This window comes from Anoplolepis gracilipes, chromosome 15 (genome assembly GCF_047496725.1).
Source record: "Anoplolepis gracilipes chromosome 15, ASM4749672v1, whole genome shotgun sequence".
In the NCBI taxonomy this organism is placed as follows: domain Eukaryota; kingdom Metazoa; phylum Arthropoda; class Insecta; order Hymenoptera; family Formicidae; genus Anoplolepis; species Anoplolepis gracilipes.
The window spans coordinates 435,883-460,984 of NC_132984.1; the positions used below are offsets into that span (position 1 = coordinate 435,883).

General features: G+C 31.4%; 3 protein-coding genes and 1 long non-coding RNA gene across 8 annotated transcripts; 3 read left to right on the forward strand and 1 right to left on the reverse strand.

Moving 5' to 3' along the window:
- The first annotated feature begins 894 nt into the window (after positions 1-894).
- On the forward strand, positions 895-4,399 carry LOC140673752 (protein lifeguard 1). 4 transcript variants are annotated; one of them, XR_012048091.1, is made up of 8 exons: positions 900-1,401; positions 1,697-1,941; positions 2,084-2,137; positions 2,363-2,453; positions 2,550-2,675; positions 3,058-3,207; positions 3,604-3,807; positions 4,167-4,399. XR_012048091.1 is itself a non-coding variant. In XM_072906880.1 (7 exons), the coding sequence occupies exons 1-7, from the start codon at positions 1,285-1,287 to the stop codon at positions 3,751-3,753; spliced, it is 933 nt and encodes a 310-aa protein (XP_072762981.1). In that variant the 5' UTR covers positions 900-1,284; the 3' UTR covers positions 3,754-4,399. The 4 variants fall into 4 exon arrangements, 3 of the variants coding, with proteins under 3 accessions (XP_072762983.1, XP_072762981.1, XP_072762982.1); XM_072906880.1 differs by having other exon boundaries at positions 3,604-4,399; XM_072906881.1 differs by having other exon boundaries at positions 1,311-1,401; positions 1,680-1,941; positions 3,604-4,399.
- Positions 4,245-17,250, forward strand: L(2)k05819 (transmembrane protein 94-like protein l(2)k05819). 2 transcript variants are annotated; one of them, XM_072906877.1, is made up of 25 exons: positions 4,245-4,398; positions 4,632-4,802; positions 4,897-5,031; positions 5,166-5,302; positions 6,523-6,716; positions 6,856-7,326; positions 7,677-7,838; positions 7,971-8,077; positions 8,256-8,344; positions 8,413-8,650; positions 8,787-8,880; positions 9,205-9,422; positions 9,587-9,822; positions 10,083-10,207; positions 10,883-11,031; positions 12,385-12,525; positions 12,990-13,133; positions 13,218-13,362; positions 13,476-13,684; positions 13,802-13,976; positions 14,047-14,292; positions 14,511-14,748; positions 15,091-15,184; positions 15,697-15,858; positions 15,949-17,250. In XM_072906877.1, exons 2-25 carry the CDS (start codon positions 4,639-4,641, stop codon positions 16,019-16,021), a joined length of 4,146 nt encoding a protein of 1,381 aa, XP_072762978.1. In that variant the 5' UTR covers positions 4,245-4,398; positions 4,632-4,638; the 3' UTR covers positions 16,022-17,250. The 2 variants fall into 2 exon arrangements, with proteins under 2 accessions (XP_072762978.1, XP_072762979.1); XM_072906878.1 differs by lacking the exon at positions 12,385-12,525.
- A 93-nt stretch (positions 17,251-17,343) lies between these two features.
- Positions 17,344-24,530, reverse strand: Pig-g (phosphatidylinositol glycan anchor biosynthesis class G). The gene is made up of 13 exons (XM_072906879.1): positions 24,284-24,530; positions 23,683-23,881; positions 23,335-23,544; positions 23,026-23,214; positions 22,315-22,669; positions 21,834-22,030; positions 21,362-21,592; positions 20,867-21,045; positions 20,294-20,511; positions 20,061-20,214; positions 18,732-19,035; positions 17,910-18,076; positions 17,344-17,828 (listed from the first exon to the last, which is right to left on the reverse strand). Exons 1-13 carry the CDS (start codon positions 24,430-24,432, stop codon positions 17,597-17,599), a joined length of 2,784 nt encoding a protein of 927 aa, XP_072762980.1. The 5' UTR covers positions 24,433-24,530; the 3' UTR covers positions 17,344-17,596.
- Positions 20,209-22,428, forward strand: LOC140673753 (uncharacterized). The gene is made up of 3 exons (XR_012048092.1): positions 20,209-20,359; positions 20,822-21,915; positions 22,338-22,428. It is a non-coding gene; the product is annotated as an uncharacterized lncRNA (long non-coding RNA).
- Positions 24,531-25,102: the final 572 nt, after the last annotated feature.

The window sequence follows — 25,102 nt, forward strand, 5'->3', positions numbered from 1 at the left end:
TTTGTATTTACACAGAGGAAATGAGCATTATATATCGCTAATTGCATTATTAATCATAACGTAATTCAACAAACTTAAATCATCATTCGACTGATATTCGCTAATTAATAATCAAAAGTAATCGTTGCTTAATTATCTTCCTACTGATGACAGTTGACATTGTTAAAGATTTTACTATAAATGCTACTGATACATGGAGCAAATGCATTGTTAAGACATAATAAATTTTATCATCTAGCTTTAATGCCTAACCAGTATGCACCGGTATGACACTTCTACCTCGTTTTTATTAATGCTACTTAGGATAATAAATAAATTAATAAATATACATATATATTAAAGAGAATTACTTAAATTATATAATAATTAACTTGATGAATTTTTTTAGAACTAATTTTTTTATCAAGTTGCTATTTTTCGTGGAAAGTTTTAATTAAAACGACAGTAAAAGCACTTCAGAATTAATTTCAGATGTATGGCATAATATTTATTAATTATATATATAGTATACATTGCGTTTATCATATATATTTAATTAATTTCGCTTCCTCTGTTGCAACATGTAATAAAATGATAAAATAATATTTCCTACACTCTGTTTTTTTCAAATTGTGACATCTATTATTTGATTGTTTATGTACTTAAGTTCTAAAAGTTTATTTTCTCAATATATGTATTTTTATTATTACCATCGATGATGTTTTTTTAAATGTTTTAAAAAGTTTTTTTTATATATTTGATGCTGAAAAATAAAAGAGGGAAAAAGTGATATATATATATATATATATATATATATATATATATATATATATATATAATAATTATATATTGATAAAAATTTAAATAAATGCACGATTAAATAAAAATTATTACAAAAATAAATATATGTCACATTTATACAGGGTGTCTCATTTTATTTTATACAGTTAAATATTTGAAAATCACGCAATTTTAGAAAAAAAAGTGAAATACCTTGTATATTTATATTAATTATAATTTTCTTGTGCTAATTTCTCTTTCTCTCTCTTTCTCTCGCTCGTAAATTAATCATAAATTAGTGTACTAATTCTATAAATACCGTTTGACATTTATTACAATAATGTTGCATCTACTAATAGTAATACCATGAAATGTGATTTGCGGCAATATTTATCTCTTCATTTGTTAATTGTGGCTGCGTTGATGATAAACTATTAGATTTGTCGTACATTTGGATACATTTATATACATGCCATCAAAATCAGAAAAATAGGAGATTTGATATATGCTGACTAGTAGTTATTCATGGCCTATCCAATGCAGTCCGACGACGCTGATATCGAGGAACTGCAACGGATTCCACAGACCATCCAAGGTCCTCCACAGTTACCACCGTTAATCAAAGGACAGAAATTGAAGAGTGTGAGTGACATTTCAATTACATTATTAGTAACAGATCTCGACAAATTCTTCCGGATGAGTTTTCCCTTAATTATTTTCAATGTCATTGATTTAAAGATACACAATTAAGTCAACACTATAGCGAGTTTTTGAAAAAAATTTATTTTTAAAATTTTCTTTATAAAATATATATTATTCTAATCTCACTATTGTTTGTATTAAATAATTATAATTGTGTAAAATTATTATGTTAGTAACGTTAATTATACAGATTCAAATAATTTCTCTTGGTTTAACAGATTAATTCCAATTCTAGGGACCGTATACCATCACGGTGACTGATGAAATGATGGCACAGAGGGAAAGGGAGAACCTAGAACTGTACAAAGCATGGGTACGAGAACAGCGTCGGAGACACATATTACCCGAAGAGAGTGCTAATGAATACCTTGGCGACTTCAAGGAGGCCGCGATCAGGCGGAGTTTTATCCGCAAGGTCTTTTGTCTTCTTACCTTGCAATTGACATTCACCATTCTCGTCATATCTGTCTTTATGTTCGTGTGAGTATATCCGAGGAAGAATTTTTATATATCTCGATTAAACTATTCTTTTTACTATTTTTTTTATTTTTCTAATTTTTTATATTAAGTCTCTATAGAAATCTTTGAGAATTATAGAGTGATTCTTCAAATTACTTTTCAGATACGAAGCACAGTTGTTTATGATACTGCACTGGTACCTGTGGATCGTCGCCATGTAAGAGGATTCCTTCGCCACTTGTGTAAAAGCAGTTTCTGTTGTATTAAGTGAAAAAAAGATAAGAATGAAGGAGAGAAAATTCGATTTATTTTCTTTCTTTCATTCTTATTTTTCTTCCTTACTTAATATAACTCTAATAGAATTATCGGCATAGGAAAAAAATTCTATGCATTATTCGGTGAACTTAAATCTGATTAGAAAAATATTCTTAAATTTCAATAGGGTCTTCTTCATCGTCGCTTATTGTGCTGTCTCTTGTTCTGTACACGCCAGACGAACACCTCCGTACAATTACATATGCCTGATCCTGCTGGTAAAATTTTACAATCTTTTTTTTCTCCTTTTCCCTTGCAACAGATGATCGGTATAAATTAATCTAGTTGAAATCATTTTGGATATCGCGTCGCAGACGCTAGGAATGTCGTACTTGGCCGCCTTCGTCTCTGTGTTTTATAGCATCGAAGTAATTCTTATCGTTATGGGTATGACCGCAGTCGTCACTACAATAATAGCTCTTGTAGCAACGTTCTCCAAGGTAAAAAACCCTTTACTAGTCTATATCCTATACTTCTTTTGTAATTTTTTTTTTTAATTCAGTATACATTATGATATAAAGCATAACGTCTGTACTAAAATATAATTAATTAGTTTCCTGTTAATGTTTTAACTTTTTCTTTGTCATGCATTTTACAATCTGTAAATGATTTATGTAATATATATTATATGCTAGAAAAAATTATATGTTTTAATTAGTTTTCTCTAATATTTTAATAATATTAACTGCGATTTAGATTTATATTATTTTTTTGACTTTTAAATTATTTTATATTAAATCGAGTTTAATTGAAATGTGAAGAATATATTAAAAAAGTAAGATTACAAGAGTCTCTCATTACATTATGATATATTAATTACAGTTCGACCTGACAATGAGACCGGGCTTACTAATGGTGATTGGGTTGGTTGCGATCGTATCTATTTTTACGGTGTTAATAATCTTCCTGTTCACCCACATAATGATTTTACGTCTGATAATCGCTATCATTGGAACATTAATACTCTGCATGGTTTGTATTTGAATATGGATTTTTAGGAAAAAAAATTTTAGTAATTTTTAATTTGATCAAATTTTTTCAATTTTTTGATTAAATTTTTTTCACATCTCTGAGGATTACAATATATATACTAATTTATTATAATATATCTCAATTTATCTAAATTTAGAATTTTTACAAATATTTTAATTGTAATATTTAAAATTTACAATATGTATTTAATAGATTTAAGATATTAAATATTTAATATTTAGTAATATCTTATTTAAATAATATTTAATATTTTTTAAATATTTAAACAAATCAAATAACATATTAAATATTTGAACAAATTAAATAAGTGAAACACATTGTTGATCAAAATAATAAAACAATTGAATATTAATCAAATGCTTTATTCATTTTCAGTATTTGTACTTTGACGTCCAGACAATTATGGGTGGACGCAGAATAGAATTGGGTCCCGACGAAGTCGTCTTCGCAGCTACACAGATTTACGTTGATATCGTACTGTTATATCAGTACTTATTGATGTTTATGGGATTCTTTCATCGATAACATCAAACCGATATATCACCTTGATATATTATTTTACATATATATTTGGATTATGTATGTATATATTATATTAAATAAATATATAATATTCTCTTTCATTTATATCTTTATCATATATTTCGTAAAATAAAAATAGCAGAGATACGAACCATATCTGTGAGACTGTAACTACACTCGGTAATGCAGTAGTCTGTAATTTTATAATTATCGTCATATTTTATTTCTTTTTTATACTTTTATATCTATTATTACCCATATAATATGAATTTAAAAAAATTATGTGCAGCTAAAATAATATTTCCGTGTACTTTTAAAATCCACTACATATAATTATATGAATGACACGGATCAACGGTTGTTTTACCAATTGTCATCGATAAAAGGATCTGACTTTAATTCTGCCCTCTCTAAAGCGAACCTAGATGGCGTTTAGCGTATTGCGAGGAAAACCGTCACGTTAAAAAAGGACAGCCTGTCAGGCTTCTCTCTGTAACGAGCCATGCGAGTTGTATGTTTTTGAGTACTATTTCATCGCAGTTTCGAGTGAATTTCAAAAAATATGTGACTCTTGCCGTGCCGTAGATAAAGTCTCTTCGAAGGAACTTTCTCGCATATCAAACAGCGATTCTGTCCCGAGAAATATTAGTAAAGTTATAATCCTCATTTGTTGTTTTCTCGACACTCCTTTGATTGTTTCTCAACCTGTCTATCACTTTTTATAATTTTATTAATGATCGTATTACTGAAATTTTTAATATACAGTTATTCCTTTTCTTTTCTTTTTATTATCATCTTAAATCAACACAACTGTCACAAACGTCTTTACTGGCTCGACTGGATTTATGGAGTTAACCTCTTGATTTATTTTTATTTTGTAGGAATAAAATGGAGAACGAGCGATTAAGTGACAAAGATGTTGAAAAGGATGGGGATGGCCAAGCTAAGCCTAGGAAAGCTTTAGGCTTGACCACCACGATAGCCTTGGATACTCTACATCGTGACGTTGGACGTGTTTTGCAGGAGTACGAAGAGGATCACAGGAGAAATAAGTAGTATCTTGTACAGCAATTGTGGTTATTACGAGTACAAATACATACTTATAAGACACTTGGATCTACACTGTGGCGACTCTTTATGATTTAGGAAATATAGAGGTTGGCTGAAGGACACTTTACACCATCGCAGCCAATACACGACGCTCTGTTGGACCTCTGCGATAGCGCTGTTGATTAACGCCGTTATTCTCATGGTTGCGTTCTTTACGCTAAATGAAACACGGTACGTTGACTTTATTAACGTAAATTTAAACAAGACGTTGGCTACTTCTCATCTATCTTGTTTGCTTATCAGATAATAGCTCGAGTAATAGTATCATTGACACTCGTGTTCCATAAATGAGTGTGCCGTTGCAGGTATTCTACACTGCCATACGAAGGACTGATAGTCTGTTGTTTAGTAGTATTGAATTTTATTTTAGTGATGTTGGATAACAAATTACGACACGAGGAGATTCCTCATAGAGTAAAAATTCTTCTTGAACAACTTAATGGTATGTATTTTTAAACAATATAATAAATTTATTCCATAAAATAGCATGTAATTTGTTACTTTAAATTCTCTAGTTGCTTTAAATTTTTTTGTAACAAAAATGTTTAAAAAGAATTATTGTTTATCGCAAATTTTTAATTTTCTGCATTATTACTCTTAAAAGCTATAGCTGGATAAACATACTAAAAATGTCTCCAACGAGTTTTCAAGTAACATTTGGCCTGTCATTCTTACTGTAAAAATAAATTTTCTTCAAAATTTCAGCTTCCTAACTCTTATTTCCTAAGTTATCAAGAAAAATGTCATTTTTTATTTTTCTTTTCTGTAAATATTTGAGATGATCTCATATCAATTTTTTTTTTGAACATTTATCAACAAAAGACACAAAAAAAATTTTTTTTAATTAATTTCGAATAAAAGCTCGATTATTAAAGAAAGAATAAAATTAAGAAATGGCTTTCTTAACATGTTCCTTTGGAGGTTCTTATAATCATTACAAATTATAATCATTAATTATAATCATTACAAGAAAATAATTTTCCGTTCTATTATAAAAAAATAATAAAAAAAAAAAAAATTTTCCATTTTTTCCATCATATTACATGAACTCGAAAAAATTGAAAAAATTTGAGGAGTATTGAGACATAAAAAAAGTATTCTATAAAAGTTTGGTGATTGAACCTCGAAAGGAACATGTTAAAAATCTCATTTTTAATTTTAGTCTTTTTTTAAATCGAGTTTTTATTCCAGATTAATAAAAAAAAATTTTTTTTTTTTTTATATCTTGTTGATAAGCATTCAGAACAAAATCGATATGGAATCATCTTAAATATTTACAGAAAAGAAAAATAAAAACTGACATTTTTCTCGATAATTCAGGAAATAATAAAGTTAAAGGGCTGAAATTTTGAGGAAACTTTTTTTTCCAATGAAGAAATAACAGACCAAGTATTATTTGAAAACTCGTCGGGGGTACTTTTTGTATGCTTATCTAGCTATAACCTTTTGGCACTTAATATTTCAATAAAAGCTACATTAAATTAAGAATATGATTTTATTTGTTGCATAATTGATTGTATTTATAATATTTGTTAATTTAACACTCAAAATTAACATTGCAATTAATTATATGAAATATATAATTACTTAGTATATTTTATAATTTTTCTATATAGTATATCAACACATATATTGAATACAAATTTATAATTGAAATTGCAGTCGCACGTTCTACATGTCGATGGAAGTCTAAAAACTATCCACATCTGTGCAGTCCGCAATCTCCTTGTCTGACCCTACAGTGGACGTATCGCGACGGCGAAATAGTCAACTTACCGTGGGCATTGTTGGTGGCCGGTGATATAATCGTGATGAAGCCAGGTCAACAAGCACCCGGATATTGCGTGTCGTATGACGTATGTAATTTTAAGTTGCAGCATATTATGTTTAGGTCACTTGAAATAGTCAAAATCATAAAGAAGTCACTTGATAGAAAAGTAAATCACAAGCCCTCTTTACAATAGATTGAATCTTCTGCACTGATTGAATTTTCAGGATCCGGAAGCGCCGGTTTTGCACGCCAGGGAGACCTACAATCCACCAGTGCACAGCGCCCACGAAATCTTCTCCACGCCACAAGCTCGCTTACCCCTGAAGAACAAAATTTACAAGCTTCAAGAAACACCATACCTGGTGAATCTGCGAATGGCGCTGGATCAGGCGCTCGATCGGCCAGTTACTTATTATAATCGCAAGCGTCATTTGCTGATGATTTGCTGTATCGAGCATCTAGCCTATCCGATACTCCTGATCATTATTCTCGTGGTCAATCTGCTCCGTTATCTGTATCTGGCGGATTATTTCGGTACTGGCCACTGGAGCGAAATGTTCCTGTTGCAACCGATCGCCGTGAGTCTTCCATTGTTGCCGTTGGTGTTCCCTTCCTGCTGGATATTTCTCAATTGCTTTGGCATGGCTCGCTTTAAGGCATTGTTCAAGCTCTATCTATCGGCGAAAAAACTTCAGGTTGGTATATCTAACAGTATAACAGATTCGCTAAACTTATTAAAAGCAAAACTTATTAAACATTTTAATTTTGCGGGATTTTTAAGAAAATGACTTTTAAAAATTATAAATACAGTATGAAATAATATATGTGTATGATATATAATAAAATAATGTACAATTATATAATGATACAATAATAGAAATGTAGCATTAAAAGTTACATAATTATCATATACGTACAAAATTATTATTTTATCTTGTATCAGATGGAATAATAAAGTCATAATAGTTTTACAATTTTAAATGTTTCATGCAATACATTATATGTATATATTTTATATATATACTATAGGTTTTTCACAATTCAGTTTATAGATCCTTTTGAAGATGCAGACATCAATGGTCCTAGTCATCCGGATGTAGTGTACAACTGGGTTGAACTCAAGAAATACTTTTTTGACATTCTTCTCGGCAAAGAGCACATGATGTCACGATCTGCGAGTATCTTGCATGTTTTAGGTTCTGTGACTGTAAGTACTGTATCAATCTGAATTAATTATAAATTCTTTACTAATTGTATCAGCAATTGATTGTCAAAAATAATCAGAAGTAAACCATTATCGAATCATTGGTTAATATTTACCTACGCATTCTTCTTGCAGGCATTATGTTGCGTGGACAAGAAGGGACTTCTTTCGTGGCCTAATCCCACAGCGGAGAAAGTATTTTTCCTACGTAACGCGAATAATACCATATCACCGAGCTCGAGGTAGTCATCTTATAATCATTCAGTTGCGGGATATAAGAATCCGAGTATCTAGAAGTTCAAGAATTTGATATTTCCTCAAGAGATGGAATTTGACGTAACTTAAATTGCGTGAAATTGAATAGTAAAATCGTGTCGTGTCGGGGTGTGATTACAGTCTTATTTGCTTATTATTTTACAGTACCGGCAGCATGGACAAAACAGCGGATAAAACCCAGGAGTCAGAAGAGACGAAGATGAACTCTAATAGAACGTCTTATGTACAACACGGTGAGAAAGGAATACTGGAAATAGACGCGTGATATTTGGCACATGACGACAGCTTCGACGTTTTACAGATATGTCGCACTCCACCGCCGAGGTGTTGGATCTCACGCACGATCACGCTCTGCCCTTCCGGCTGCAATTCGACGATCATTCGTGGCGACAGCATCTCAACTCGTTGAAGCCACTTGGCCTGGCGATTCTTCTCAATACGTGCAACATGGACACGCAGGAGCATTACACGCAATTTTGTTGCCACGTAACTTGCGAGGCCCTATACAATGAGAATTTGGTCCCGGTTACAAACAGACGGTACATGTCTTTTATTTGTTATTCTTCACTTTCTTAAAGATAATTCAAGCAGTATACAATATGTTGGTCGCGATTTCTCTTCGCGATTAAATTTCGAGATGATTGTAAATTAAAAATTGTTTTTACACATTAACAGATGTCTGTGTGAACTGGCGAAGCAAATCGGCTTCCAAGAGCAAGCGCAGAAAATTTTTCAATTGGAGCAGCAACTATGTACATTTAGACACGTGGCAAGTATTATGAATAATTATAATGCTTAATTTCTCGAACACTATATAGTTAGATCCATCTTTGTTAAAATTTTAAAGAACATATTTTTACAGATCCATTTACTGATCACATCAATAGTAACAAAACATCACAAAAGCATGTCGATTACATTTAAATTTAAATTATTCTTAAGGGTTTATTCTTATAAAAAATAATATAATTATTAAAAATAATATAATAATATAATTACTTGTATATTTATATGAAATAATGAATATTTATTATAAATTATGAAAGCAAACAAGCAACATTCGAAAAGAGCTCATTAAACGTTTCATTAACAGCAACCAGAAATGGTCAGACGGGATATCAAATTCGCGCGTTCGCTGAGCATCGCGACAAAGTTGAAGTTTCCATTTCCTCACATGGTCGCCGTGGTCGTGAAGGAGCGCAGCGGCGGTGGCCTGCAATTGCTAACACAAGGAACTGCCGATATAATTCTCGACTCATGCATCGAATACTGGGATGGTCATGATCTCTGTCCTCTTTCCGCATTGGACAGGTACGTCGTTATCCTATCTGTCGAGTTTTTCTTGCGCATACTTTTTTTGAAAGGTTTTTTTTAGATGTTCAGCCAATTACGCTCATAATGGCCGAATGTTTTAGAAACGTTTTTTATTGGATATCTCTTAGACGCTCTAACGATCTTTCTTTTTGTCGTTGCAGAAAGAAAGTGCAGGACTTTTATCAGAGAACGAGTCTGACCTCGTACTGCACCGCGTTTGCTTATCGACCATTAACACGCGCCATCAGTGAGAAGATGTCCGAAATATATCTGGAACTGCCCGCGGACAGTAAACACTTGTACACACCCCACAGGAGTCCGACTCCTCTGCCGTGGGACTTTAGGAATGTTCTCGATCCCAGAGCACGAGGAATACTCGGGCAGTTTCATTCGACAGGTTGATGCAGTCGTTAATCTGATATATTTTTTTTAATAACCAGACAAAAGTCTTAATACTTGTAAGATTAAGAATAGCAAAAGTAAAACGAGAAAAAAATTATTTTATTTTCGCTATTTTTTTTTAAAGTTTAGTCTTCACATTCGATATATTTTTATATGAATATTATTTATTTATTTTTATATTAAAATTTTTTTGAACAAAATAAATTTTTACCGTACAAATATTTTAACTAGAAAATGTCGTTTGCTTCTTTTTAGATTCTTTGTTATGCAACGAAAATAAAGATGACGATATAAGCGACGTCGAAGGTTGCTTCGACGTTCAGTGTAATCAAGTCTTCATCGGCATGGTCACCATGCAATATCAAGCACAAACGGACATGGTACGATAATCGATTTTTTCATATATATATACAGAGATGGAAAAGTTACTTTTAAAAAGTAACTAGTTATCATTATCGTTACTTAAAAAGTAACAAATAGTTACTTTTTTCGTTACTTTTTTAATGTCAAAACAAGATGAAAAATCAAAATATATACTTTTATTTTATTTAAAAAATTAATAATTAAAATATTGAAATATCAATAAATTATTTAAAATTTTTTATTTCAAATTTGTAAAACCATAAATAATAAAGAAAAAATTTTAAAACACTCATAGTATAAATAAAAAAATTTTGGTTTGCATTAAATTTATAAATATAGTCAAATATACAATATATTTTTTGTATTCTCATAATTTTGTTTAAAACCTTTAATATAATAATTTTAAATTTACAATATAATTATCTGTTGGTAATTGAAGATTGAATATACGAAAATAGAAAACATAATATGTCATAAATAGGAAATAGGTTCCAGATATAAAAAGTAACGATAAAAGTAACTGTTAAATTCGTTACCGCTACAAAAAAAAATATTCGCGCCGTTATCATTTCGTTATCAAAAAAAAGTAACGGCGTTACTAGTAACGCGTTACTTCCCAATATATTCCCCTGTATATATATATTTATTTATTTATTTATATTATTTATAAATATTTTTTTTAATGAGTACAGGTACAACTAATCGAACAATTGGATAGGGCGTGTATAAGGTTCGTCCACTTCAGTAAAGAGAACGAGTTGCGCTCGCGTGTCTTCTCAGAGAAGATGGGTCTAGAGAGCGGCTGGAATTGCCACATCTCGTTACTTAGCGAGGGAGCCAGGTATCGCGTGTTAGCACACGACATTTTCTGTCATTGAATGTCTCTCGAACTTCTATGGAGCATATCTGTAACTTTTTTTTGATCGTCAATGCCTCTAATCTGACGCTTCTGATTCTTTTGGTTACACAGCACTAAGAGATTCTTTTTCAAGAAGAAAATTTAAGAAGACAAAATTTATTTGAAAGAACAAAGATTAGAGGAAAACGATTATAAAAAGAAAGTATTTTCGACCGAAAGGGGTTTGTAGGATCGGCAGACATGCAATCATACAGAAAGGCTGCACACATATTAACGATTAGTGATTTTCTAATTCTCGTTAGAGAGAGTGTCACAAGGCTTGAATGTAAGATGTATACGTGTATATTACAGGAGACAACAATGGTTGGAGAGATATCCGCATATGCCCCTGCCGTATATGTTTGTCTATACGTCTTTTTTTACCTCTGTTATTGTTAACCTCGATCTGCATGTTTATACGTCATTATTAGGGATGTCTCGAAGAGAATGTAATTTTTTTTGTAATCGATTTAGTACGTTTGAGAATTTAAATAGATTCAAAAAATTAATCGTTTCTTCAAAGATCGTGAATTTCTAAGATTCTTTAAGACTTTTGACAATCGAGAATTGAATTGAGTCTAAAAAAAAATTGAATTTTATGATGGAGGGAGAGATGAAAAATTTTCCCTTCTAAATTCTCTGAGACGTCCTACATCTAATCTCAGATAATGCCACACGATCGTTTGGCTGCAGTGTTCTAATACTTGATACGTGATACTAATATTTCCTTCTATATTCGGGACGTCGAATCGCAAGTCTACGTGTGTAACTGATAGTAGTACTTTATACCAGGGTGTCTACTTTCTGGAAAAATCTGGAATTTTCAAAAAAAGAAAATCAGATAATTTTCATAAAGCTTTGTTAGAATTCTGACAATTTTTGAAAATTCTCTTTAATAATTTTACATTGTTATAAATTACATTGTTTAAAATAAGTTATATATATAAATAGATATTCAATATCTTAGTGAAATATTGAGTAAGTACAGTATACATACAAAAAAAATTATTTTAAAAGTTGTCTCTCACAATTTTCAAAATGGACCTGAAATTTGAAACAAAAATTCTTAGAGATTTTTTTTTACAAGATTTCAGTAGAAACCTTTGTATACTTTGTCCCGCATCAATTCTGTTATGTAATTATATTCCTGAACAAAGTTGGAGCGGTAACGAGATTGCGAATCGACGCCCGGCATTTGATCACGCGATCTACACGAACACTCATACGAGATGAAGAAAAGATACACGTTCATATATACTTGATTGTAACTAACACACACACACATGACAATATCAGGTCCGAGAGTCCAGTGGGTTGGTGGGTGAGCCAGGCAGCAGCCATGTCCTCACCCACTCCTTCACCCACGGCCCAATCTCATCAGCCTAATTACTCCTGCATGGACGAGGCCAGCCACTTGCTTAATCGTGTCTTACCTCGGTACGTTACCGATTACATGTAGAGATTAATACAGCTCACTATTATTATAAAGTCAAATTTTTCCTTTGCTTCTCAAAGAAAAAAGAAAGAAAGAAATTGAAAGGAAAAAATTAATATTCGTAGAATGCATAAGCTATCTTAATAAAAGTTGCAAAAATAGAAACTGACTTTTAAAAAGTTTCAACCAGAGAAGTAGCTTAAGATTTCTTCATTACATTTTTATTATTTAGAAATTGATGGACAAGATTTGATCAGAAAACTCTCTTATGCATTCTATGGTTAATTGCAAAAATATGCAGCATGACAAACAAATGTTCGACAATTTAAAAGCTTTGTCGAATCCGCGACAACCTGACGCAATCTCTTGGCTTCTGGCAATCTGCGTTGACGTGTTTATATCGATGACGATTTAACTTAGGGAAATCAAGGCTGTATTCATCAAGAAGAAATGCCTTTTATTTTAGCACCAACCTGAACAGCAGCCGAGCAATGAGTATGTCGGCGCCAAGCGCCATCAACACGGACTTCACGACAGTGAAATTCGACGACGAGACTACCGAGTGGAACAACACGGGAACCTCACAGGCAAAGAGCGCCATGAGTCACAGGTAGGAAGCAATGTCTAAAAAATGCGTGGTCGATGAAGATTTAATTTTAATTTTTTTAACTCTCGAGCGAATTATGTACTTCAGGGAACAGGACACTATGAGAAGCGAAGATAGCGTCCTGGTGCAGAGCGTCGACCTAGGGTCGGGTCAGGAGGCCTGGAGGTCCTTGAGCTGCCTCACCGATAGCACCGAGCAAAGCGCACCGGTCAACTTTGATCTGTCCAACAGAGTAGGAATCTCTTCTTTTCGAATTAAGCAATACAATTATTATCTAACAATAATTATGTATATTTTATACGTAATATGTATATCACATATAAAACTGACTTGTACCTTAAATAGGCGAAACTGCCGAGAGGCATAGACAAGATACGTCCACACATAGAGCTAATCGACAACGTGCCCCTGCTCGTGTCCCTATTTACCGACTGCAACACCACGGTGACCCGCGAGATGTTGCACATCATGCAGGATTATGGCGAGGTGGTGTGCGTGCTCGGCTCATCCGCCAACGCCGAGAACATGCCGATCTTCATGCAGGCTGACGCCGGGTAATTTTACTTCCCTTGTGATCTACAATCTAGTAAGATTCTCAACGAAACTAAGATTCTGAACGCGATTCTTAATGACCGCGAGTTTTATAAAAGCTTTGTAAATGAATCGTGCAGAGTGGCGGTGGAGCCATTGTATCCCCAGGTATGTCAGAAACTCCCCGTCCTGGTGTCCACCACAGAGGACCAAGGGATCTCTCCCGTCGACCTCAGTAGGACGCTCAACTCCGTCGCGTGCTCGCTGAGCGTGAGGCGCGAGGATCCTGTAGCGATTTTCCATCTCATTATGGAGGTACGACGTTATACTCGACGTATACTTGGACGGTGTCTACATCTTCCTTATATTTTTCCTGTACGCACAGGCTCGTCATTACATGAAGAATCTATGGAACTGCATGCAATTCTGGCTCTGCTGCTCGGTCACGCTCGCCTTCACGCAAACATTGTCAGCATTCTTGCTACTGCCGCCGCTGTTCTCCATCGATCAGATACTCTGGCTTTGTTGCTTGATTATCCCCGTGCTGTCGACGTCCATGATCGCCACGCCGATAGATCCAACGATAATGCAACGCGCGACTGGGAAGAATCAATGCACAGTCAACGGGGAGGTGAGAAAGGGTGGTGAATACGAGTATAAGAATCCTCTCCGAAATTTAAATTAAATCTGTTAAAAAAAAAGAAAAAATAGAAGTCTACTCTTATTTCTCAATGCAATTCATTTAAGGGGTTCATAAATTGTTTATTATCTACAGCTAATCCGAGCAGCGTTCCTAGAAATAAAAGGAGAATAAAGTTAATATGGAATGTTTTATATATATATATATAGATCATGCTATTCGTGCTATGGTGCTACGGTAGCAAGTTCCTGCCAACAGTGATCACAGTGATCCTGTCGCAGTGTGTCTCTTTTCTGTCCCTCTGCCCCATCTACATGCCGCAGAACTCCAAGTGCCTGTACATATATCCGGATCCGCGGGACCAGATTTGGAGCGGCTGGGGCAGCAAGCCTATCGTCATCCTGGTCGTACAGCATTTTGCTCTAACTCTCATAGTCCTGCATTTTGGTAATTATTCCACCATTCAATATGATATTATTATAATGTATTATTGATATATTGGATTTTATTTCAAAAATTATCTATTTGTGAAATAGAATTACAAACGATAATTTTTAAATTTTTGTAAACCGAAATAATAACTACTGATTACAAATTCACTTTTATCTTGCTTCTGCAAGTACATTTCAAACTTTTCCAATCCTTTTTTAAGAGAAAACTAATAATCTTTTTTCAAACAAATTGAAAAGAACAAATTTTAAGAGAAAAATTTCTGTATATTAATAATATATACATTAAAAATGTCCACAATGAAAGCTTGTTCATTAATATTAATCTTTTCTCTTTCAGTTACGATATCCATCAGCTTTGTGCACAGGGAATACTCAATATGGAGGAAAAATCCTATGAATAATTGCAGTTGGTTTGTTAGTGTGCTTATTGTGTAAGTAAAAGATTCTAATCAAATAATCAAAGTTAGGAAAGTTACTTTAGAAAAATAATTTGTTATTGTTACTCAAAATATAAAGAGGCATAAAATTTTTGTTCTTGTTTAATCACAAGGCCAAATTATATATAAAATATACTCACATAAAATTTTATATTTTTAAAATTGATATAAAGTATATAATAATTTTAATAATAACTTTTAATTATAATCTTAATTTCTCAGAAAAAACTTTTTCCAAAAATATTGCAATGAAAATCTTTTTTCTTAAAAATTTAAACTTCTTTAAGCATAAGTTTTTCTTAATTGTTTTTTTTAATAGATTTTTAAAGGCCAACATTGTCGGTTTTTTTTGGATATTTTAACTGCAGCAATTTTAAAATCCTTACATGATATGCTAAATTACACTTGTTTTTACTCTGCAAAAGTTACTCGTACTTACCAATCCTGAATACTAGTAGAGATGATAATGTTTTAAGGTACAATTAGTCATTGCATTATTATTACAGATTATGTGTGCAGGCAGCATTCTCCGGCATAGTGTTCCGCCGATTTTGGCGAGAAGAAGGCAAAAAGATCGAAAACTTTCCGATATACGTGCCATTGTTCTTTTTACTCTCTATTCCGTTAACGTTTGTGATTAACGAATTGATGAAGTGGCAAGAAATCAAGTAAGCTTATCCTTTTCTAAATGATTTTAATCGTTCATAAAATAAAAATACTATCCGATTCGTTAAATTAATATTTCTGCCTCATTTCAGAGTCAACGTTAGGTACCAGAAAAGAGCACGTCTAGAATTTGGCACAAAACTGGGAATGAATTCACCATTTTAGTTTGGTTCGCGGCATCGTTTGTCTTCAAAGTATCACAAATGTGTTTAAAAAAAGAAATACGGGTATAATATTAAGTGTATTATAACTTGATTATTTCGAGATCACTTGAACAGACTGTTAAGGCACAGATACGTAAGAAGATACGGTAATACAATTCCTATTTTTTCTCCTATAAATAGTATAAATATATATATTGTAATTTATATAGAATTTCAGTGTCATATATATTTAAAGTATTTGTAGAGGACAAACACATCTGCGGTTGTCTCTTACTAGTCTGTTCAAATCATTTTGAATAGATATTTGCAGAGCCATTAATATATAGGAATAATTACAAATATACTGATATTACACTTCAGTTGTCACAATCTCTAAGGATTTAGAAGGGTTTCGGAAAGAGATTTATGTACTTATCACGTCGTCTCAAATATTGCCAAACGATACGAACAGAACACTGGTATTTTTCTATAGCGACGTGCGTATTTATAATTTACAATGTGATGACGAACACAGACAGAGTCATCAATTACGAGCTTAAACGAGCGTCTTGCAGAATTTCTTTCATGCAATATACATTGCAAAATAGTTTCTATTACATTTTGTAAGATCGCTTGATTTGATTAAAGTGAGCCTTTGACGAGTTTCTTTGTACAAGTTGCAATAATAATTGAAGTGCGTCATTTTTTCTCGTGATTCTATCTATAATTCAAGATGCCCAAATATAGATATTATCGATCCCTAAATTATTATATCGTTAAAGAAAAACGATTCATTATAATTTAGTAGCAAAAATCTTAAAATAATTTTAAAAATTTTAAAATTTTTCTGAAAAACTTAATTCAGAAATTATTTCAGAATTCGTAGCAACGCGAGAGTACCTGATAAGTCTGAGGCATCTTGTTTTTGATGATCTTAGTGTTATATAGATTAACTTGTATATAAATGTTCCTATTGTAATAGTAATTTATTTGTGTTTAGCGCGATTATTATATAAATTAGAAAATTTTAGCGAATTAAATGTACTCGGCGAGAGATTGTGACTGCGAGTCACTCCTATCAAAAAGCTCGAATTTAAAAGTCTCGCTGGTACGAGGTTTTTTGGTTGTGAAGTAGTCCTCAGTCAGATATTTTGATCGTACAAACTTGTCGACTCTCTACCGCAAGTGATAGAATACGATGTGATTGTCGAGATTTTGGTTTTTAAACAGAAATACAGTCAACTCTCTGTATTCTTGGCAAAATTTAATTTTTCTCCTTGCGTTCCTTCATCGTTCCACACTACTGATATTCTAAACAAGTATCATATCCTGTCTCTCGCTCATCTTTTCGCACTAAATTAGTCAATTGGGAATTGAAGAAAATTAAGAATAGAGATTTCACAATTTCGATAAATCAAGGATACAAATGTTCGATTCTAAACAATTTTTAAAGTTCGATTAACGTGGCACATATTCATTTTTAGATTAAACTTTTTGCGATAAAAAAATATATTGCAATAACAAAATAATATATATTTAATATTGTAAAATATAAATTTATTTGTTCATTAGAGAAATACTTGATTCCTGCGCTGGTTTAATCTTTGTAACTAGGAATTAGCGCAGCTTGCAATGTAATCACAATCAATGCCAATAGCACGCTACAGCACATTATCGCAGAATACGTTGCTTCATACAATAATTTCGGTGAAAACACCGACCATATGAAAAGATGATGACGCTGGGCAACAACAATGATCATATAAACGGTCATCGTTAGTAATCTCCACGCGATATAAGTTCTGCTCGTGCGCGCAACGATATTCATGCTGTAATATAAACAATTAAAACATTCCTTCGTAATGATTCATTGACTGATTGAAAGAAAAGGAACTCGCGAAACAACTTACCAATGTGTATCGCTTGACTGTCGATGATAAACGAGCAGGAAATAAGCGAGGACGGGCGCAGAATAGGTATTGACGATTAAATACGCACCGGTAATTAACGGCATGTAGGAACGCAAACCGACATATCCCGCCGCGATGTTTATACTCGCGAGGCTATTGGAATTTCCCTGAAACATTAATCACACATTATATTAGAATAAATGATTACCTTTAATTCCTAACAAAATAAATATTCCGAATTCTCAACAACAAGTTTATCACACTTTTCATCAAAACAAAAATTTTATATAATTAATTATAATAATAAAATGTCATCTATTGATATAAGACACTTTGTAACTGAAACGTGTGATAAACTTTTATCAATTTCCACATATGATATTAATAATATATGTTATTTATGACAATATTAACACGGGAACAAGGATTTTACACATATTAGATATTAGAGAGAAAAATCAAACAGCGCTAAATTCATTTTGGCCTTTTAATGAAAATTTGAGACTCGAAAAAGTGAAAATAGATTCGATATATTAAATAGAGCACGGTAAAAGAAATATTTGAATTTTTCTGTGCAAATTATGTAATCAAAGGCCTATTTTTTACTTCAGGAAGATATATATGTTAAGATATATTATTTTTATTATATTTACATTTATTATTTAGCATTTAAATATATTTATTATTATATATTAAATTTTATATTTAAATTGTAATCAATTAAATTATATTCAATTTTGTGTTTAAATATAATTTTAATATATTAATACAGAATCAATAAAGAATCAAGGACTTGGAAAATTCACCTGACGAGATATCTACCTGATAGAAATAAAATACGTTGCCGAGCCAGCAGTGCACGAAGACACCGAGCTCGAGTGTTAAATCATTTTCTTTCAATGCAGACTCGATCATCAAGCTCGCGACGATCTGTAACGGTAACAAGATCACATTGTATGGTTGATGCAGCATTGCTGAGATCATCACCCAGAAATTGATGATAAGAAGTAGCATTATACTCGCGAAACGATGCTTATCGCATCTAATTATTAATGCCACTCGATAGCCATAGCTTAGGAGGAACAGAAGTGTTATTCCCCAAAACATCTGTACTTCGTATATTCCACTACGGCAAACGAAATTTAAATATGTTATTTGTTATTACTATGCCAGTAATTACTTCGACAAATAATTTAGAAATTAAATTTGATACGGAATATATATACTAATTGTACAGTTAAACAAAAAAAACATATAAAAGAGAATTATCATTTTCTGCAATTTTTTTATGTTGATTATGGTCTCCAAAATTTCTCCAAAATTACTTATCAGAAAAATATTATTTATTATCATAAATATTCACAAATAGAAGGATAGAGAAATCTGTGATTAAAGTTGCAAAAGAAACTGTTTTAATATATTTTAAACTTCTCACAGAAAATTGGAGAAATTTTATTAATCAACATTAAGTACGTTGTCAGAACTTTTAACTGTCAAGAGAAATTTGTTGTGTCGATTATATTTAACAGAGATATACACAAATTATTATAGAAAATTATGAATTGTGATTTACTAAATTTTTTCAACATATTTATTTAAACTTAAGAATTGCTGAATATGTGATATCAAAATTGACAAAGTCAAAGTAGTGAAATCAATAGAGCGGATATCAAAATTTAAAAAACTCTATCAGTTATATTTTTTATTAATTTTTAATTTATCAATTTTGACAGCAGTATTTGTCAACCTGGAAAATCTTTAAATTTAATTTATACTATAGTTTAAACAGGAATAAATATATAAAAAAAATATCTGGCAAATTCTTAATTATGATGAAACATCACAATTTTCCTTCAATCAATTCTATATTTAATCATTTAATCAATTTTATTAAGCAACGCAACAAATTTCTTGAAAAAAAAAAAAAAAAGATTAAAAGTTGTAATAATATTTGATTTTAATTAATGATTAAATTTTTTCAACACATCACGCATATAATAGTTCTAAAACAAAATACATTAATTTCTTAAAATTGTATAAAGTATGAATAGAATAATTGAGAGATCAAGATATCGTATTCAGAAATTACGAAAAATGATCTTTCTCATATTAAAAAAAGTTATTTTTGTTTAAACTGTGTTATATATTTACCTCGACGAGAAATATAATGGAATCTTCAAAACGGCATTGTTGGCCATGTGACGAAGATATATACATGCCGCAATGGCCGTATTAAATATTAACGATCGCCGTCTGTATTCTTTGTCTTCGCATTTGCATGCGATCCAGATTAGAAGAACGAGCGCTGTAAAATGAATATTATATTGGATTAACTTGTCGCAAAATATTTATGTAATCATCACCATGATTCAAGATTCTCTCACCAACTAAAAGCAGGAGCGTCATCCCAATTTTGCTGTCGTCTTCCTTCAACCAGCGAGCTAGATCAGGTAGATGCGCCCATTTGTCACCGGTGCTGTTTAGCTTTCGCAGAACTCTGTGCCCTATCAGTAGCAATAATAGCTTAACGCAAAGTTGTATGTAGCGTGGATGCCTAGAATTCCCGTAACGTCGATCCACCCCAGTTCGTACCCTTAGATCGCTATTGTATACCACACTGTTAGCTGTAGGCGAAAGATTCAGCTGCGACGCAACAGACATTCGAATCTGACTCGAATTTTCTTTTTTTTTTTATATAGAGCGAAAAAAACATAACGGAATTAATTAATAGCGAATTTCGAAAACTTGATTTCAAAAAAGTGTCCTATTTTACAGATGTGTCATTTTTTTCTCACTCTGTATCTAACATGAAACCGGTTATTAGATCCTCCATGCATAAAAATAATATATATAAATTTTCTTTCTTTTTGAAATTTATTAATTTTTATCAATTAATTGTTATCCTTTTTTAGATAAAAAATAATGCATTCAACGAGACTCGAAAGAAAAAAACATACTATCGTTCATATGCGAGGAACCTTCTGAAGCAACGATAGAGGAAGTATGAGACTGCGGTGGACCAGAAGAAATACCACGTCTGATGCTCCTCCTCGATGAAGCTGCTACCGGCGAGACTCACTACGTGCAATAACGCGCCGATTTCAAACATCCCACGTATCCTTGGCTTGTTTGTGAGCTATGTAATATAATTAAAAATTATATTAAGTATCTTTCAACGAGAATATTTTATTTATTTATGTTTGTAAAGCTCTCGTAAGTAAAAAATGTAATAGAAACTCTATTATCAGATTCATATGTCACGAAAAAATTATAGAGGCAACATATTTTCTTTTGTAGATATCTTATAAAATGGTTTTGAAAATTTTTTAATTTTTAAATTTATTTTGTTTAAATTTGCAATACATGAATAAATCTGTAGACATTATTTAACTAACAGTTATCGCTCCTAATCTACATATTTTTATATTTAAAAATTAAATAAAATTTCTTACCTTTATGAGAGATAAGTTGCTGTTTATGCAAAGATTGCAGTTTATGTACAAGATGCTGCCAATGAGTAGGAACAATAGAACATTGAATATACTCGGGTGAAATAAAGTCATATTTTTAAAATTGTAAAAGCAATATATTCCCAGGCACGAGAAAAAACATATCAAGAAAGATGCAGTTCCTTTGTGCGTAGCCCAAGCTACCTTTCGCGCAAAAAACAAAATGACAAGTATCTGAAAGATGTAGAATAATTTATACATTTCTTAAAATCTCTCTCTGTTTAGAAAAAATTGTATTTATCTACAGAAAATTATATCTATTAGAAATTTTATATATATAATTATATATCTAGATAGCAGAAAGGATTCCTATTTCGAGAATTAAATTTAATATTATAATATTATAAAATATCATATTTGAATCCTTGATCTCTTTATACTAGCAATGTTTAAATCATCCGTCTATTTTACTCACTTGACACTGAAGGAACATAGCAAGAGCCATCGGACGAAAGTCGTACTCGATTATGCTGCTGATTAGAGCGTCCTTCATTTCTGTAAGGATCGCGTTATAAGATGAGACAATCATCTCAACCATCCTACTCGATTTCTCATTTGTTTTCAACCAAGCAGCATGTAAATTCATAGTGTTCAAATACTTCTGGTATACATCTAAAAGATATTGTATTCATGCTCTATTCAAAATTTCTAAGAAAATAAAGCTCTACATAACTAGTATAAAATTTTCTTTCTTCTTAATATATCTGTTCCTAAATATTTAAATTTTTAAATGTTTCTGAATTCTGGAGATCTTAGATCTTAAATTCTTATATAAGTGGATTTGCCAATTTCTTAATTTCTCTATTCCTAAAATTTTAAATTTCTCACCTTCTTGGCTATTAATTTCCTATTAATATATTCGAAGATTCGTGAATAATTCTTAAATCAATACTCACATTCAATTTGTGATTCTCGATAGACGAGCTTCCGAAAACGATCGAGCACCTGTCTCGAATTGTAATGGAGAAGAAATAGCCGCTTGGTATCGTCAAGATCGTAAATGTTGTCCAAGAACGAAGAGCCAAGATTTGCGGAAGGAAGAGGTAATCCAAAGGCAGTTGATAATGTTGCCGCTATGTCGAGTTGCTCGATCTCGATCGGTTCACCGTCTTTCTGATGAGAACAACGAGTCCCTCCTATCGCGATAAACGGCACCGTTGTCTCTTGTGGCGTCGAACCGCCGTGGCCACCCGAATCTTTCATCCCATGATCGCCACAGATGATGAAGAGTGTGGGTATCCCATCGGTGTTCTAAGGATGACCAGCAAGTACGTAAAAAACTGCTAGTGAATACTGATTTTATTATGTGTTAAATAAATGTAATCTAACTATAATTTTCACAAGGTAATATCTTGTAAACATTATATGCAATATATCCTAAAATATATATCATAGAAATAAAAATAAATTATGTCTAAATGAAAAAATCTTTCTGTTTACTTCCGAGTACAGAAAAGAAAAAAAATAAAGATAGTAGAATTAAATAATTGTATAAAAGACATATGGAACAACCAAATTAAAGTTGAAATACATTAAAAGATGATTTTACTAGATAATTAAATAAAGAAAAAAAATTATGAGAATTAAAGCATTTTTCAGCTACTGACCCAATACTGTACTCTTTGAGCTATCTGATTGATGATTTCGTCCATTTCTTGTAGTTTGGGTTTAATCGATGCCCCAAATGGACCTTCAACATGACCAATATGATCGAGTCCGAGATAATGGAGAATCATCACAGTCCAATCATTATAATTCAACTCGTGTTGTATGTGTCGAGTTACATTGTTGTCCACCTATTCATAAAATTAACAATCTAATAAAAAATCCGTAAAAAAACCTAAGAATTATATAAATAAATAAAATAACAATTTATCAAAATATAGCTTGTTATCAGTGTAACATGTACTAATTACCTCTGTGAAGTCTGTAACAAAAAACGAAGTAGTACCATCATGGCGTTCAAATATATGAGGAAACAGAGAGAGCCAAGTGTCATCTCCATAAAATATTAATCTGTGCCCATACTTTTGCGCTTGAAGTAATAAATTATCGGTGTGCAGAGGTTTACTTCCAAAGTTCAGTACTATATCTATAAAATTTGGTACTGTACCAGTCATCATTGCCTGTGTTGAAAAGCAAGAAGAACCAATTATATATCATACAAATTTGTGTTTTTTTTTTTTGAGAAAAAAATTTTAGTAAAACTATTTCAGTATAAATATTATTTTCAAACAAATCGGTAATAAAATTTATAATTTTACTTTTATTCTAGGCATTGTCACTGTTGGCGATTGCAACTTGACTCGTAACAAACATCCGGAAGAGTTTGCCAGGAGCTTACTTGTCACTGGCATAGCAGCATTTCCTACTGGACCTGCTACAAAATCCCATCGTAGTCCATCAATCACCATAATTATCAGTCTTGTTATCATCGGTCTATACAATGCATGTTTCTCCACACTAAAAACAAAATATATGAATACTTTTTTTTTTTTAATTAATATATTAATAAACATTACAACTATAAATGTACATTGTCAATTTTTCATAATTTAATAGAAAAAGATGGAAATAGCACTCAACATTAATATATTAAACTTTAATATATATATATATATATAACTTGTGATATTATGATCAAATATTTCCGAAAATATATAAACTTTAATAAATAATAAGTTTAATGTATTATACAAATATAAACTAATAAATAGAAACATAAATAACTTTATAAAATATTGATATATATCAATATGTTTCCAAAAAATTAATTTCACATAAATATCAACAAATATTTAATTCACCTTAATATTATTAATACAATTTATTATGTAATATAAATATGAAAATAAGGTTAAGTACCTAACATTGCCGATGTAATTTGGAACATCTGATTGTGAGGCAATCGTGTCACCATGATGAGCGATCGGAAAGAAACCGTACAAAAATAAAACGATAGAAATGGGCGCGATTAAAGTCACATAGAACAATAATATATTATTTACATACATCTTGTTACATTTTTGGCAACTGTCGACGGGCAGTGCCGGGTATCGAAATCTGACAATCGATTGTGACGAATATTCTCTCGAAAACTCTCGAATGTATTTAAAATCTGATTTTTTATTGAAAAGATAAAAACTAAAAACTTGAAAAAATGAAAATTTCTTTTCGCGATAAGAGAGATGTTTCATCTCAGAGCATTTATGGACAATTTCAAATCAAATGCTAATATCTGTTATGCCCGATAAAACACCACCTTTTATTATATCACGCGCTGGCGCAATAATATGTGAGTAAAAAAAAACTAATAAAATTTTTTTTTAAGTTTTTTTTTTTTTTAAAGTCACACAAAGCATATTCATGAGCAAATGTTTCTGAAAGTTCCAAAATTTTCAAAATTTTATCCTCCATTAAAAATATGATAAAAATCAGAAATGATAGCAAATAATGTAAATAAAAATGTATTATTAAATTAAAAATTATTCAATTATTAAATTTGAAATATTTTGTTGTTTACACTATTTGTTTTATATATAATATTTTATTTTTATCTGAATAATATAAATATTTTAATGTATTTTCATATACTCCAATAATATATATATATATATATATATATATATTATATGTTTAATCCAATATTTTAACAGAAACTATACAGTCAATATACAATCTTAC